We start from the raw sequence: 13598 nt of genomic DNA, 5'->3' as shown, positions 1-13598 counted from the left end.
TTTGTCATTTCCAGGGTGGAAGTACATGAAATATTTTGAATTATAAAGTCTTCAAGTAGTATAGGGATGGAAAAGAGTAAGTAAAATAGTGAATTATGGCAACATATGATTGTTCTTTAATCAAGTTAATAACTTGAAATAACTTGAAAATAACTGCCATAACTTCATATACAGATATTTGAATTTTTACTATAGAATACAGTATAGCTAATCTAAAAGTTGTTTTCTTTCTTTTTTTTTTAACTTCTATTTCTCTTATTTGAATCTGAGATGCTTGCTTCTTGGATGTGATTTCAAGATTTAAAAAAAATAATTCAGCAAATAGTATTAAGTCCTTCTCAGTCTAAAAAGAGAAAGCTGATGTTTGCTTTTCACAAAATGAAAAATATGTAAAATAAACAAACAAACAAACAAAGAAACTTGAAGGCTAGAAATGGAATGGAAAACTTGAGTCAAAGATGAAGAACAAAAAAAAAAAAAAAAAAAAAAAAAGATGAAGAACATTAGTGAATATATAGCTATGGCATATTGAAATAAAAGATATATAACCATATGACGAACTGAAGTAAGTTTTAAGAAAGTGTTTATGTTGTGTGTGCCCCGCTGTTTAATACTTCTGAAATATTTAACTAAGTGAGTAACTGGGTTACTGAACATGTTATTCCCTTACTAAAAACCATTCAGCAGCTTCAAAGCCCTTCAACTTCAGTCCCTGCCTACCTCTCCAGCTTTGTTTTCTGTTGCTCCTCCTCTGAAACAGAATGCTCCAAACATACTGGATGACCTATAATATTTTTGAACTCAGCCTATCCATTAGTGCTTCTGTTTCAAAGTCTTACTCTTGTCTGATGCATTTGAAATGTTAGCACATCTCAAAACCCAGATCAAGTCTCATCCTCTGTGAAACAAACACTTCCTGAACCTTTCCTCCATCAACCCAAGCAGAACTGTTGATTTTCTTCTTGGTACCTCTGTAATGTATGCTTCTGTTATTTCAGTTAGCAATTTTATGGCTATCATTTCATCACTTTTTTTACTTTCTTCTTAGGCTATTGTTATTGAAAAGCAAGTGCTGTATCTTAATGGTCCCAATGTTTTCAACTGAACAAATATTCCATATTACTTTTGAAAAACTGGTATGATTCAATGTAATTTACTGTAAATACACAAATTAACCTATTCTCACACTAACCAACATACGGCAAGAGTAAGACAATCAAGAGTAAATATGTATACATTAGATACTGTTAAGCACCTTTTGTTCATTATATCACTTACTTCTCACAGCAACTTTAAGAAATGTCTACAATTTTTATCCCCATTATGCATATGAGGAAACTAATGCCCAGAAAGTTTAAAGTACAGAAAGTCTCACACATTCAGCTAGATGGACCCCATGTTTTTAACTATCTGTAGTCACCTATTATATTTCATTTACATCAAACCCTTTGAAGAGCACCATATTTAGACTTGCTTTCCATGTTTTAAGTGTGATATAAAGAACTAAACAGGATCCAGGGAGGAATAACAAAAATGATATAGCCTCTTTTAGGAAAAGTGAAAAAATCAAATAATTTAAAATAGATTAAAAACAGTACAGATTAGTCACAACAGATTCCAAATGAATGATAATCTTTTAGTGGGATTATGAATTAACTCAATTAAACAAAATTTTAACTCAGCTTTTTAGCTTAAGTGCCTGGTCAATTAATTAATATAGTAACGCTGCATAAACTCATTCTGAGGGATAATTAACTTTTAGCTAGTACCCATAGTGTTATCATGAGACAAAGATTGATCATCCTTTTTTGTATTCTCCAGAGCAGATAGAATAAGAAGAAACACATGTACTAATCTATAGAAAATTCTGATTTTAGAAATAAGATATTAAAAATCTGAGAGATGAGGGACCAAATAACAAAACTGTTTTGTATTTTTAATTAAATATAATATTGAATTGGGATCCAGATATATAAAAAAGAAGTGTTGCTCTCCAAGAGCTCACAATGAAGTTTATACATTGGGTCAAGGAAGAAATCCTGGTATGTAATTGCTTGTTCATTCAGGAGTAAAGGTGGTAGACTTCAGAATAAACAACCAACTTTAAGATGGCCTATAAAAATCATTGACTAAGAGCAAGGAAAATTCTTATATTGTTGCTGGTTATACCTCCAAACATGTCTTTCTTTTTGATACTGTAAAAAGCCCCTTATGAAAATCCTTCTATCTTCTTGTAAGGATTCCAGTGAGGTAGAAAAATCAAACGTTTATTCCTACTTACAGCATGCTTGTAATAATAAACAGAATTTTTGTTTTAGGCTCATTGTAACAGTTAAGATACTGCATAAAACAGATTTCTATTTCTCAAGAATAAACCCCAGTGAAGGAAGTAATCCAAGAAAATCTGGAGATGTATAATCAAGTTCAATTCAATTTTATTCAAATTAACCAATATTTATAATTAGTTACTATGTGTTAGGCACTGTTACGGGCCCTAGGAGCTATACAACTTAATAACACATGATTCTTGAACATCAAAATCCCAGTACATCATTCAAGATCCATCATGGTCTTGCCCTTATAACATAGTGAATGCCTTGAAGTCTGTACCTCATTGTCTTTCATTTCTGTGTCTTTGCATATACCTCTGTCACTTGGACCACACTTTCCCTATCTTAGTTCTACCAAAGTAAGTATCACTTTTCATTTGGAACCTATGACCCAGGGAGCAATGCCTCCATCAAGCTTTCCCTGTCCTATAAACAGTTTAAAATTATGTGACTCTATAGCCCCCTGGCCTGTTTCCTTAGTACTGTATTGCTACAAGCTGTATGGCTGTCATATCCCTTACACCATGTTGCTTTCACAGCAGGGACCATTTACCACTTCCTGTTTATTTGTTTTTTCCCTCAGATCCTCATTCTTAACAGGTGCTCAAAAAAGTTTAATGATTCTAGTGGTCAGAATAGAAACTACTTGCAGTCAACATTGGAACCTTTATTTAAAGTGATTTTTTTTTTTTTGGCTTCCCTCGTGGTGCAGTGTTTAAGAACCCACCTGTCAATGCAGGGGACGTGGGTTCAAGCCCTGGCCCGGGAAGATCCCGCATGCCGCGGAGCAACTAAGCCAGTGCGCCACAACTACTGAGCTTGCGCTCTAGAGCCCGCAAGCCATAACTACTGAAGCCCGCGCACCTAGAGCCCATGCTCCGCAACAAAAGAAGCCACTGCAATGAGAAGCCCGCACACCACAAGAAAGAGTAGCCCCAGCTCGCCACAACTAGAGAAATCCCATGCATAGCAACGAAGACCCAACACAGCCAAAAATAAAAAAAATTTTTTTTTAATTAAAAAAAGCATTTGACAAAATCCAATACATATTGCTAGTGAAATGAGACAAATGTGCTAAGATAAAAAAAAAAAAAGTGATTTTTCTTGCTTTCTACCTCCATTTCCACTCCTCACAGCAAAAATAATTTAAATAGATTGAATTGAATTTGGGATAAACTAGAAAAATTAAGCCTTGGATGAATTAAAAATGTTTACTTAAATCTGAGAAATAATGGAATGAAAAATACCACTTATGAGTTGTATAATATTTAACATTATTGTCAGTTAAATATATAATAATTACATAAAATAGATTTTTCTCTATTTTTCTAGTACTGAATTAAACATAAAACAGATATTTATAAATAAATAATCATAAGAATTGGTACCTTGACAAACTGGAGGCGCTCCATCCATCTGGAGTCGTTCTCCTAATCTGCATGTCAGGATTGCATTACCAACCAAAGTAAATCCTGGAAGACACTGATACCTAATAATATCACCTATTAAAAAAAAAATGCAGAAGGGGCTTCTGATAAGCAACAAGGTAATGGTTAAAATAAACAGATGTTTCAATATAAAATTAGAATATTTTTTCTTTCAGTCATTTTCAATCAATATAAAAATTCTATTAGTTATAAGCAGTGATGACATTCAAAATATTGAACTACTAGTATGTCATAAGCACTGACCAATCAGAACTGAAGCCAAGAATAAACTACCAGTACGACTGTACTGGGGCAATCTGGTTAGATATAAGCAATAGTAGTAAAGAAATAATCCTGTTGGTACGGGTAAGGTATTCATTAAAAATATACCAAGCAGTTAAAAGGAGATTCCTAGTTATTGCTATTAAGATTAGATTTACATTGGTCATTGATGTTTTCTTACATTTCTCAACCAATATTAATATTACTAGGATAATAATGATAAAAATTTATTATGATAACATTAGGATGTCTTCTTTTCTTACATAATTTTTCAAACTATTAGATATTATTGCAGTTAAATTTCCAACCAAGTTTTAAAAGGAATTTATTTATGATCAAATTGAGCATAACCAACCAATTGTTTTCAAGGACATGGAAATAAAACATGTCTTCTAATACACCCTACATATCCTTCATTATACACATCAGGTTTATGCCTGAATTCAAAGAAGAGTAGTTAAGACTACAGTGTTGGAAGGTAGCAAAATAATACTTTGGAAGGAACTACAAGAATAGTTATATGGCTCAAATTCCTGTACTGTTTTCTAACTGTACATCCTGGAAATACGGAATTCTTTCTTCTTGCCTAATACTCCCTTTCTTCTTTTCACTGTTATCCATTCTTAAGAATTCTAAACAATCCCCATCGATCCAGGGAAAGACGGTCTAAGACAGGCTGCTACTATTATTTATTCTTATTTCTTTTAAAGTAAATACCTCTGCTAACAGTATGTTTTCTTTGAAAGTAATTAGCAGACTTTACCTATTTCAAATTCATCATCTTCTGTCAAAATCTCAGCATTGGGTACGGGTGGTGGAGGTTGACACACTCTTAGTTGATAGGCTATAAAAATAGACAATGTTTATTCCTTCTCTGAGCAGCTATACATATTCACATATGTGAAAAAAGAAAATTACATAAGGTTTATTTATAAGAATAAAAATATATGGTAGAATTTATCAAGTTTCAACTATTTCTTTATTTAAAAAAATGCTACAACATTGAGGGAAAATTAATCATTCCTTAAATATTTTCCCATGGTAAGAATGCTTACCTTTTAACTCCTTATTTCTCACCCTCATTCTAGTCCTTCTGATTATGTGCTTCTATCTTGGCATAATCACAATTTGGAATTATACACTCATGTTTGTTTATGTGCTCAATGCCTAGCTTCCCAAGGTTCATCACAGAATCCCCTGCATCTAGCAAAGTGCCTAGCATTCAGTCATAATTGCGAACAATACTCAAGGCTTACTCTATTCCAAGCAATATTATGAACATTTCACTTATATTAACTCTATTAGTCCTCACAAAAATTTTATTTATTTTATTACTTAATTTATGTAATGAGTTCTATAATTATTCCCATTATATAAAAGAAAAACTGTTAAAAGAATTAAAGAATTTGTCCAACTCATACAGCTATAATATGGCAGAGCTGGGATTTGAACATAGACAGTCATGGCTCTCTCACCATGCTAGATTAGTGTGTTTACAAAGTATCCATTTATTAAATTTTATGTTTCTAAACTGATCTAAATTTTATGTTTCTAAACTGATCTAAACTGATCATCCCATTAGATTAGGTAGATTCTTATTTCGCATAAGGTAAAGGCCACTGAAAAAAGGTCTCCTTAATCTAAGTATCATGACTACTGGCCCTATATGATATCTGTATCACAATTGTTTGCTTGATTAAAGCCTTGTTTTCACTAGTTGTCTTCAAAAGATGTAATATACTATTATTAAGAAACATTTTACGCTGTTATAACATTTGAAGAAAAATGTGTTTTATATGCATAATTTCATTACTTAAACTTAGGAGTTAATTTCTTTATGTACCTCAGTTCGGAGATAAAATGAAGGAGGTTTAAAGGCATAGTAACTTGCCCGAGATCACACAACTAGTACAGGGTTTATCCAGAAGTCCAGCCTATGTCCTTTAACTTCAAAGCCCATATCTTCAGTATGGGCCCTATTGTGAGAGTATTATGAGAGTACTGAGGAATATCAACTAGACTAGTTAAGGAAAATTCTGATAAAAAGAAATGAATGAGATAAATTTTAAAGGATGAGTAAGATTTTTTCCAGTGCTGAAGGGGAATCATGGGCAGAAGAGCATTCAGATAGAGGAGGAAACATGAGCAAAAATTACAATTATCAAGGTAAAAGGTAGTTGTGAGAAATTCCAGAGAGGTAAGGGAAGGAGGAGAGGAAGATACAGAGAGCCCTACACGGAGAAATCCTTATGAGATTATGCTTTATTTATTTATTTTTTTATTGGAGTATAATTGCTTTAGAGGAGAGCATTTTATCTGATCTTTGTTTGCCTGTAAACTTGCTTTTAATCTTCATGCTAATCAAAAAGTATTTTATTTTAAAGAAGAAGCACATTTTTATCAATGAGGAATTCATGACTCCTGTCATCTGTAGAACCTGCTTAGAATGACCTAGATAACTCAGCTGGAGAGTTTAAAAGACTAGAGGTTGGAAATTATTATTATGAGGAAGATGATGCTCAGAGATACTGTGTTATCTTCCCAAGACCACGTGGGTGATGTGATCTAAATTCTCTTATTCTCCGTTCTTTGGTACCATCAGCATTTTATAACTCTGTCCCTAGAGACAAGGGATCACCTTGGGGTCATGGAGGGTGTGAGGAGGTGTAATGTCCCTACCTCCTTCCTCTACCTCAATAAGAGCAATTCTATTTTCATCAATTTTATAGATTTGAATTCTGAATAAACTTTCCTTCGAACAAATTTTGTACAGTCTCCACCTAAGTGATTTCACTGATCCTTTTGACTTCAAGTCTGACTTTGTGTCTCAATTCCCAATTTTACATCACCAGGATAAATGTATCTTCTGACCTCTTCACTGCCTACCTCCTCTTACCCTTTACTCTTATTTTCTAATCACAGAACTCTGTTTTGTAGCACATACAATCATGACATGTAGGATACGATGCCCTTGAATAGTTATTAAATAAGTCAGTGGTGTCTTAAAGGTGAATGGCATGTCAAATAAAATGATTCATCTAAAAGAGAACACAGATTTAGCTCAAATGTGTATTTTAAATGTGTAAATATCTATGTTACACAGTGTTTTCATTAATGGTCATCACTTTGAAGCTGTTTCTAAATAGAACAATCCATGGAAAACATGGACTAAAATACATACTCATGCTATTTAAAATTTTGATGATACAATTTAAAAGTTTCAGTTCTGCCCGTAACTGGATATCATGACTTGTTTCAACATTTATTATTTTCCATTTATTAGTTTACTTTTTCACTATTTGTGACTCCATCTAGGCTTTAAGTAACATAAGGGAGGAGACTCTTCATGTGTCTTTTTCACAATTGAGTAATTAGCTCCTTTCACTTTACTTATAATCCAACACATATTTGCTAAGTAACACACAAAATATAGGTTTTTTCAGGAGGGAAAGAGTCTCTAAACAAATAGTCTTCCCTAAGAAGACTCTAACTCTCAAATTGCAAATGGGGATGAAACAGAGGCAGTTGTGGGTTAGAGTGCATGTCAGTATCTTTTGAGGATGACCATTGTTTGAACAGTGCTCTGTTTTCATTCAAATGTGTACAGATGTCTGGTTCCTGGTCCAACAAATTTGCTTCTTAAAATCACTTTAGAGTTTAATTCTGGCAATATATTTGGTTATTTTTCATTTCCTATTTTCTTCGTAATGAAATAACCAACCCAATTCCAGAAAAGAATGCTGCATTTATCTACTTCAGTTCAACTGAGCTATTAAAGGCTTCTTCAAAAAAAGACAACAGGACGCTGGCAAATTGCCATTCCTTCTCTAAACCACAAAAGCACAAGTGCACAACCTTTCTGCCAAATAAGGATGCAGTATTTCTTACAGAGGAAAAAAAAAATGTTCTACGTGCTCTTATAAATTCTAAGCTCTCTATAACCACTGTTGTACTTCAGTGGTGACCCAGATTAGTTCAAGTATGATAACTTCATGATTTGGGGAAGATTTGGAGGAGGAAAAGCACTGATAATTACATACTCAGTTATGTAATTTTTGTAATGTTATTTCAAAAGTTATGTAAAATAACTTTAAGTAGCTCCACTTGAAAGTAGAGTTAGGAGTATTTAAACAAATGCTATCTGAGTTCTAACTAAGAAGAAAAAATAATAAGTAATTTTTTTTCCATTTTGGAGAAGGTCTGCTAGTGAATTGATATGAACCATACAGGTAAGTTTCAGTGGTGCTTAAATTACTTACAAATATCACTTTTTATCTGTTAATATTTTATAATCAATTTGTTTCTCTGCCTATATATAAGGGAGAATCTTTGAAATCAAGAGAAAATGTTCAGCCCTAGATTTAGAGATGAGACAGAGAAATGGAATGGATCATTAGAAATGGATCAACAAGAAGTTACTAGGTATTTTCCTAGAGATGGAAAAACAGAAGTATAGTAAACACGCTTTTGGGAAATATCCTGAATTATCCATAAGAAAATTCAAATATCTTTTGCATGAAGTGACTTTCCCATATTCCAATAGCTAATGGAAAGTATCCTACCTTGGTACGGAGACCATCAGAGTCTGAAAAGTAATGTGCTAAAGGTCTCTTCTCTACATGGTTGAGTTGCCTAGCACATTAGTAGATAACAGAGCACATCAGAGGTGACAATTTTTTCTTTGTCAGTCTCTATTTTCCTTTCTCTGTTTACTACCATAGTTTGGTTTGTTTTGGCTATGAAGGAACACGTTTTAGCTCTTTAACCATCACTTTATTCTGCATATTGAAAAGAAAAGACTAAAGAAAAAAAAAGCAAAAGAAAACAAAACAAAGCACAACCCCTGTATGCTGTTGGCTTGGAGCCGGCCTGGCTCTAACTGATAGGCCATGATTTTCTACTGTTGACTGTAATCAATTTAACTAACAACTAACAGACATGATAGCTCTTTGACCTTGTTGGAACAAGACAAAAATAAGACCTTTCCCTAATCATGTCTGAGCACAGAAAAAAACAAAACAAAACCCATAAAACAAAATGAAAACACTATCCAAACCACCAATATGACCAAGATCCTCCATCTCAGCTAGTATGAGAGAATGCTGCTACCCCACGCCAATCATAGTTTTAGGTGTGTTCCATACCTTCCACCTTCTAGAAAAACATTAAGATACCCAATTATAGAACTGCTCCAATTTTCTAACAGCACCCAACCCAGAGGAAAAACATGCTTCCTTGAACCTTTCAGAACCATCTTACACAGCCCAAATCCTACAACAAGCCCCTCCTAACACCCTCTCACTGAGACTCCACGGGGTTTCTCATGGTATGTTGTCCCACACATTACAGTGAGCCTATAAACTCAACTTTGTTTAACTACAGAGGTGTTCCTGATGGACTTTGCCTGGAGGGGACTGAGATACTGTAGAATATAAATGCCATCTTATCACACACAGCAAAATACCAAAATATGGTAAGCAATTTTGACATGACTTTTTGTCATTTAAGTAATCACTAAGTAGTCCTTTTCATCATTATAGTTTTACCAGTTTGGTTTTTTAGCTGTATGTATGTATGTGTGTATATATATATATATATATATATATATAATTGTATGATGTTCATACCCCCTATGCTCTCTGGAAATCAAACAATGAAACATTTCATGAGCTCAATGCTCTATCTACTGAAATATGAAAGGAGGTCAGATCTTTACGTTGTGTAAGGCAATGGGGTCACACAGTTCAAAGCAATGGTGATTTATGTTTTATATAAAATGTGTCCTTATATCTACAGTAGTCTCTTTTAGGATGAGACTTTGTGGAGTTAAATATACTTGTCCCCAAATACAGCATTCATTGTAAAGGTAATATAACCTTAAAAGATGACCTAAAAGGTATTACAGGCTTTTTAAATACATTTCTTAAAAATAATCTGAAATTCAATATATAATCAACCCACTCATTCACAGAAACTGTGCCAATAACAGAAAACAATGGATAATATATATTATTAAATTGTATTATCCTAAGAAAATCTTCTGTAATAACTGAGGTTCCCTAATATCTGATATTAGAAAAAGAGGTACCCTGGATAATAGATTTAAGCATTAAAATGATACCTTTTGTTTTAAATTAATAAATATATATTCTGGCTATACTACAGTGGTTGGCATAAATCAGATTCCTAATAAAATTTATCTTATTTTCTCATCACACAGGGACCATAAAACATTTTGGAAACTACAAAGAGGAACACACTAAGTTGTGATAAACCTACCAACATATTGTTGTTAGCCTGTAGGTCCTGGGGAAGAGAAGCACTAAGAAGTTCAAAGTTCCAAGTTGTAATTAGGAGAGGTATTTTCTAGAAAGTGAGATAACTTATCTTGATAAAAATGAAAATCATTGCTAATTTTTAAAGAAAAATTATGTTTACATACCATTAAATATAATCTATGCATGAGATAATACCAGCTTAGGACACTACCTGACACTTAGTAAGAACTCAGTATAGTTTAGCTATTATTATGATTGCTGTTATTGTTGTCATTATTTAAAAAGAGGTCAGTCCTTAAGTCAGACAGACCTATTTTGAATTCCCGGCAGCCTTTCTATTTATTAATTATCTGGTTTTATATACGTTACAAATTTCTGTCTTTTGGTTCTTTAATTATTAAAATGGGGATAATAATACTTATATTGCAGAGTTATTACAAAAATTAGCATGGAAAGCATCTAGCATAGTGCCTGGCCTATTAAGTATTCAGTAAATGGTAGCTATCGCTATTAGAGTGACTATACAAAGTTACTGTCTGCAAAAACATGCAGTTGAAACAGGTTTTGTGTAATTTACTTTCAGGAAGTCATTGATTAGGACTGAATACTGTTATTATTTATTATAAGACAAACTCATCTTGACTCTATGGCAGATATCAAAAAAATTCAGCTCTTTCTTTAGGGAATTATGGTTATAGTAATACAGAGAGAGACTAGCAGATTTCCTCAGATGAAGAAGAAATATGGTATCTGAGATAAAGTGCCTCAACATTTATGCCTGCCCTATTTCTTCACTGCATAGAACTTCCATTTTCCAAAGCTTTTTATGAATGTTATTTTTGATCATGAAAGGTTTTACGAAGGTGATGTTTTATAAAAGACAGATATCTGACTAGATCTCATAAAAACACATTTTTTTCTCCTTTCAGACATATTAAAAATATATTAAGAAATAAAACCTAAATAATCAATGTGACCTTAAGAAAATATATGAAAATACTGATCTGTTAAATTTATAAAATAAGTACTCAAGTCCTAAGAAAACCACTTCTGACTTATAGGTTTGGGCATAACAGAAGGAGCTATTAAATCACTAAGAGAATATAAAGAAAACTGAGTGGGGGAGTAAACCATTCTAAGCTTAGGTATATTAAATCAGCTTCAACTAAGTGTTAAATAGTGAATTATCTCCCTGGTTAACTTATGAAAAAGCACCAAATGACCAGTTTTTTTTTTTTTTTTTTTTTTTACCATTATGAGAGCTCATTTTGGCACTAAGCTATAGCTACTGAATACGAGTCATGGATATGAATATTATATTTTTGGTTATATTAAATTGTACTAATTATATTAATACCAATTTGAAAACAGGCATTTTTTTTTGTTTTTGTGAGGACGGATGAGCACACATGTACATAATTGTAAAATAACCTTTTTAAAAGTTGTCACTAAGACAGCTCAAATAAACTCAATTAGACAACATTTTAAAAAGAATCGAACACACATGACCGTAAGACTAAAATATAATTACTTAGTCAATAATAAAACTATGAAAGGATTAAGAAGCATAAGTGTGATCTGTGTCCTCATAAAAGCACTCACTATTATTCAACTCACAAGGCATATAAAACAATACAGCATACTGTAAGTTCTGAAAAGTTTGGTGAAAAGAGTAAGTGCAATCATAGAAAAGATGGTAGTGATCCTTATGAGTTTGAATTATCAAGAAAAGGAGAAATGGGACTTAAGATAGGTAGAGTTAAAGAACTGAAGATGAGTAAGAAACCATTTAAGAATGGAAGTTCAGGGGGCAGTGAGAGCAAGAATCTAATGGGAGTCAGAGTAGGCACTGGGGAATAAGAATCAATGAACCAGATGATAGGGTAGCTTTAAATTTGATTTAATGAAGGCATCATGCATTCTTGAAAAGGTGAGTCAGGATGAAAGCATGCTTAGGAAAATTATACTACTAGCGCTAGTAGACTATAAGGCATCTGTCAATTTTTAACATGACCCCTGGCTACCTCTCCAAATTTCAAGGTTATTTTAAGGTTTGGGTAAAATTGCCAGAGATGTTGATTCAAATGTTAGGCTTCTCTAAACTCTGGCAATTGTGCCTTATTATAAAATTTAAAATATAAGTATAAATAAATATAAATACTCTATTAGAAAAACTTATATGTGAGGTAAGATATTGTAAGGAAAGGAATATTTACTGAACATACACTGTCCTAGGAACTAAGCTAACTGTATATTACTCATTGTCTCTAATCATTTCATCTCTGCAACGCAATGTTGATGATAGTGATAATGACAGCACTTACATGGGTTGAGCTATACAAAACTGTCAATATTCAGCATTTCTGACCAATTTCATATGGTTCAACCTAATACATGCCAGTAATTGGAGTAATTTCTACATATACAGTACCTCATTAATCTTCTCAGCAATTATACCATGTGGTCTTATAGCTGAAGAAAGTGGAAACCAAAGGGTAACCTGTCCAAAGTCAGCTGAAAAACAAAGCCCTAAACAAATATTTGATCTTCCTTATTCCTAAACTAATTCTATTTTTAATATATATGATTCAGAACCTAGTTACAAAAATCAGGTGAAACATAATTTGGAATAATATATGTATATACATTCACATAACTGTCTATGTAAATCTACATTCATATTTTGTATGTGTTTACCTACATTCTGTCATCCTTGTATTTTCTATGTAAGGATTTCACATTTTCACACACACACACAAACACACACACAAACACACACACACACACACACACACACACACACACACACACACACAGATACTGACATCCTTTTCTCTGACAATATTTCCCCTTTGAAATGTTTCCTAAGTTTTATAGGAATTTTCCACTCCCTATAAGATTATTTTATGGATATTTACAGTCCATCAATGAACAGTCCCTTCTTTATCACTTGTTCAGGCAAGATACAAAATAATAAAAATTTATGTGGGGATCTGTGAAGAGAGAAAATGTACAAAATACAGTTCAGCAATGAATTCATCTTTTGAACTTAAAATCATTTAGTTTAGTAGTTCTTGAGCTATGATTCCCTTTCAAAGTAATAAAGCTATTGTTGCAGCTTTAGACTGTATATACATACCGCCAGTACCAATGACCAATTCATTAAAAAAGGCAAATGAGTTATTAAAAAAATAAACAGGCTGAATCAAAGTTATCTAACTGAACTCCCTGCTTTCTAATTGGCTATGCCGGAGTATACATGCAGCTCTGGCCACTACAGA

At 32.9% G+C, this 13598-nt stretch overlaps 1 protein-coding gene across 3 annotated transcripts in view; it reads right to left on the bottom strand.

The window, feature by feature from the left end:
• CSMD3 (CUB and Sushi multiple domains 3) overlaps positions 1–13598 on the bottom strand; it is a 1183499-nt gene that overhangs the window by 93718 nt on the left and 1076183 nt on the right. For all 3 annotated transcript variants that reach the window (XM_007188796.2, XM_007188797.2, XM_028168178.2), the window contains 2 exons: positions 4803–4883; positions 3719–3832 (listed from right to left, as the gene is read on the bottom strand). In XM_007188796.2, the coding sequence (XP_007188858.2) occupies positions 3719–3832; positions 4803–4883 (195 nt within the window). The remainder of the gene's footprint in view (positions 1–3718; positions 3833–4802; positions 4884–13598) is intronic.

This window comes from Balaenoptera acutorostrata, chromosome 17, assembly GCF_949987535.1.
Source record: "Balaenoptera acutorostrata chromosome 17, mBalAcu1.1, whole genome shotgun sequence".
In the NCBI taxonomy this organism is placed as follows: domain Eukaryota; kingdom Metazoa; phylum Chordata; class Mammalia; order Artiodactyla; family Balaenopteridae; genus Balaenoptera; species Balaenoptera acutorostrata.
This window is presented reverse-complemented; position numbering and strand designations above follow the sequence as displayed.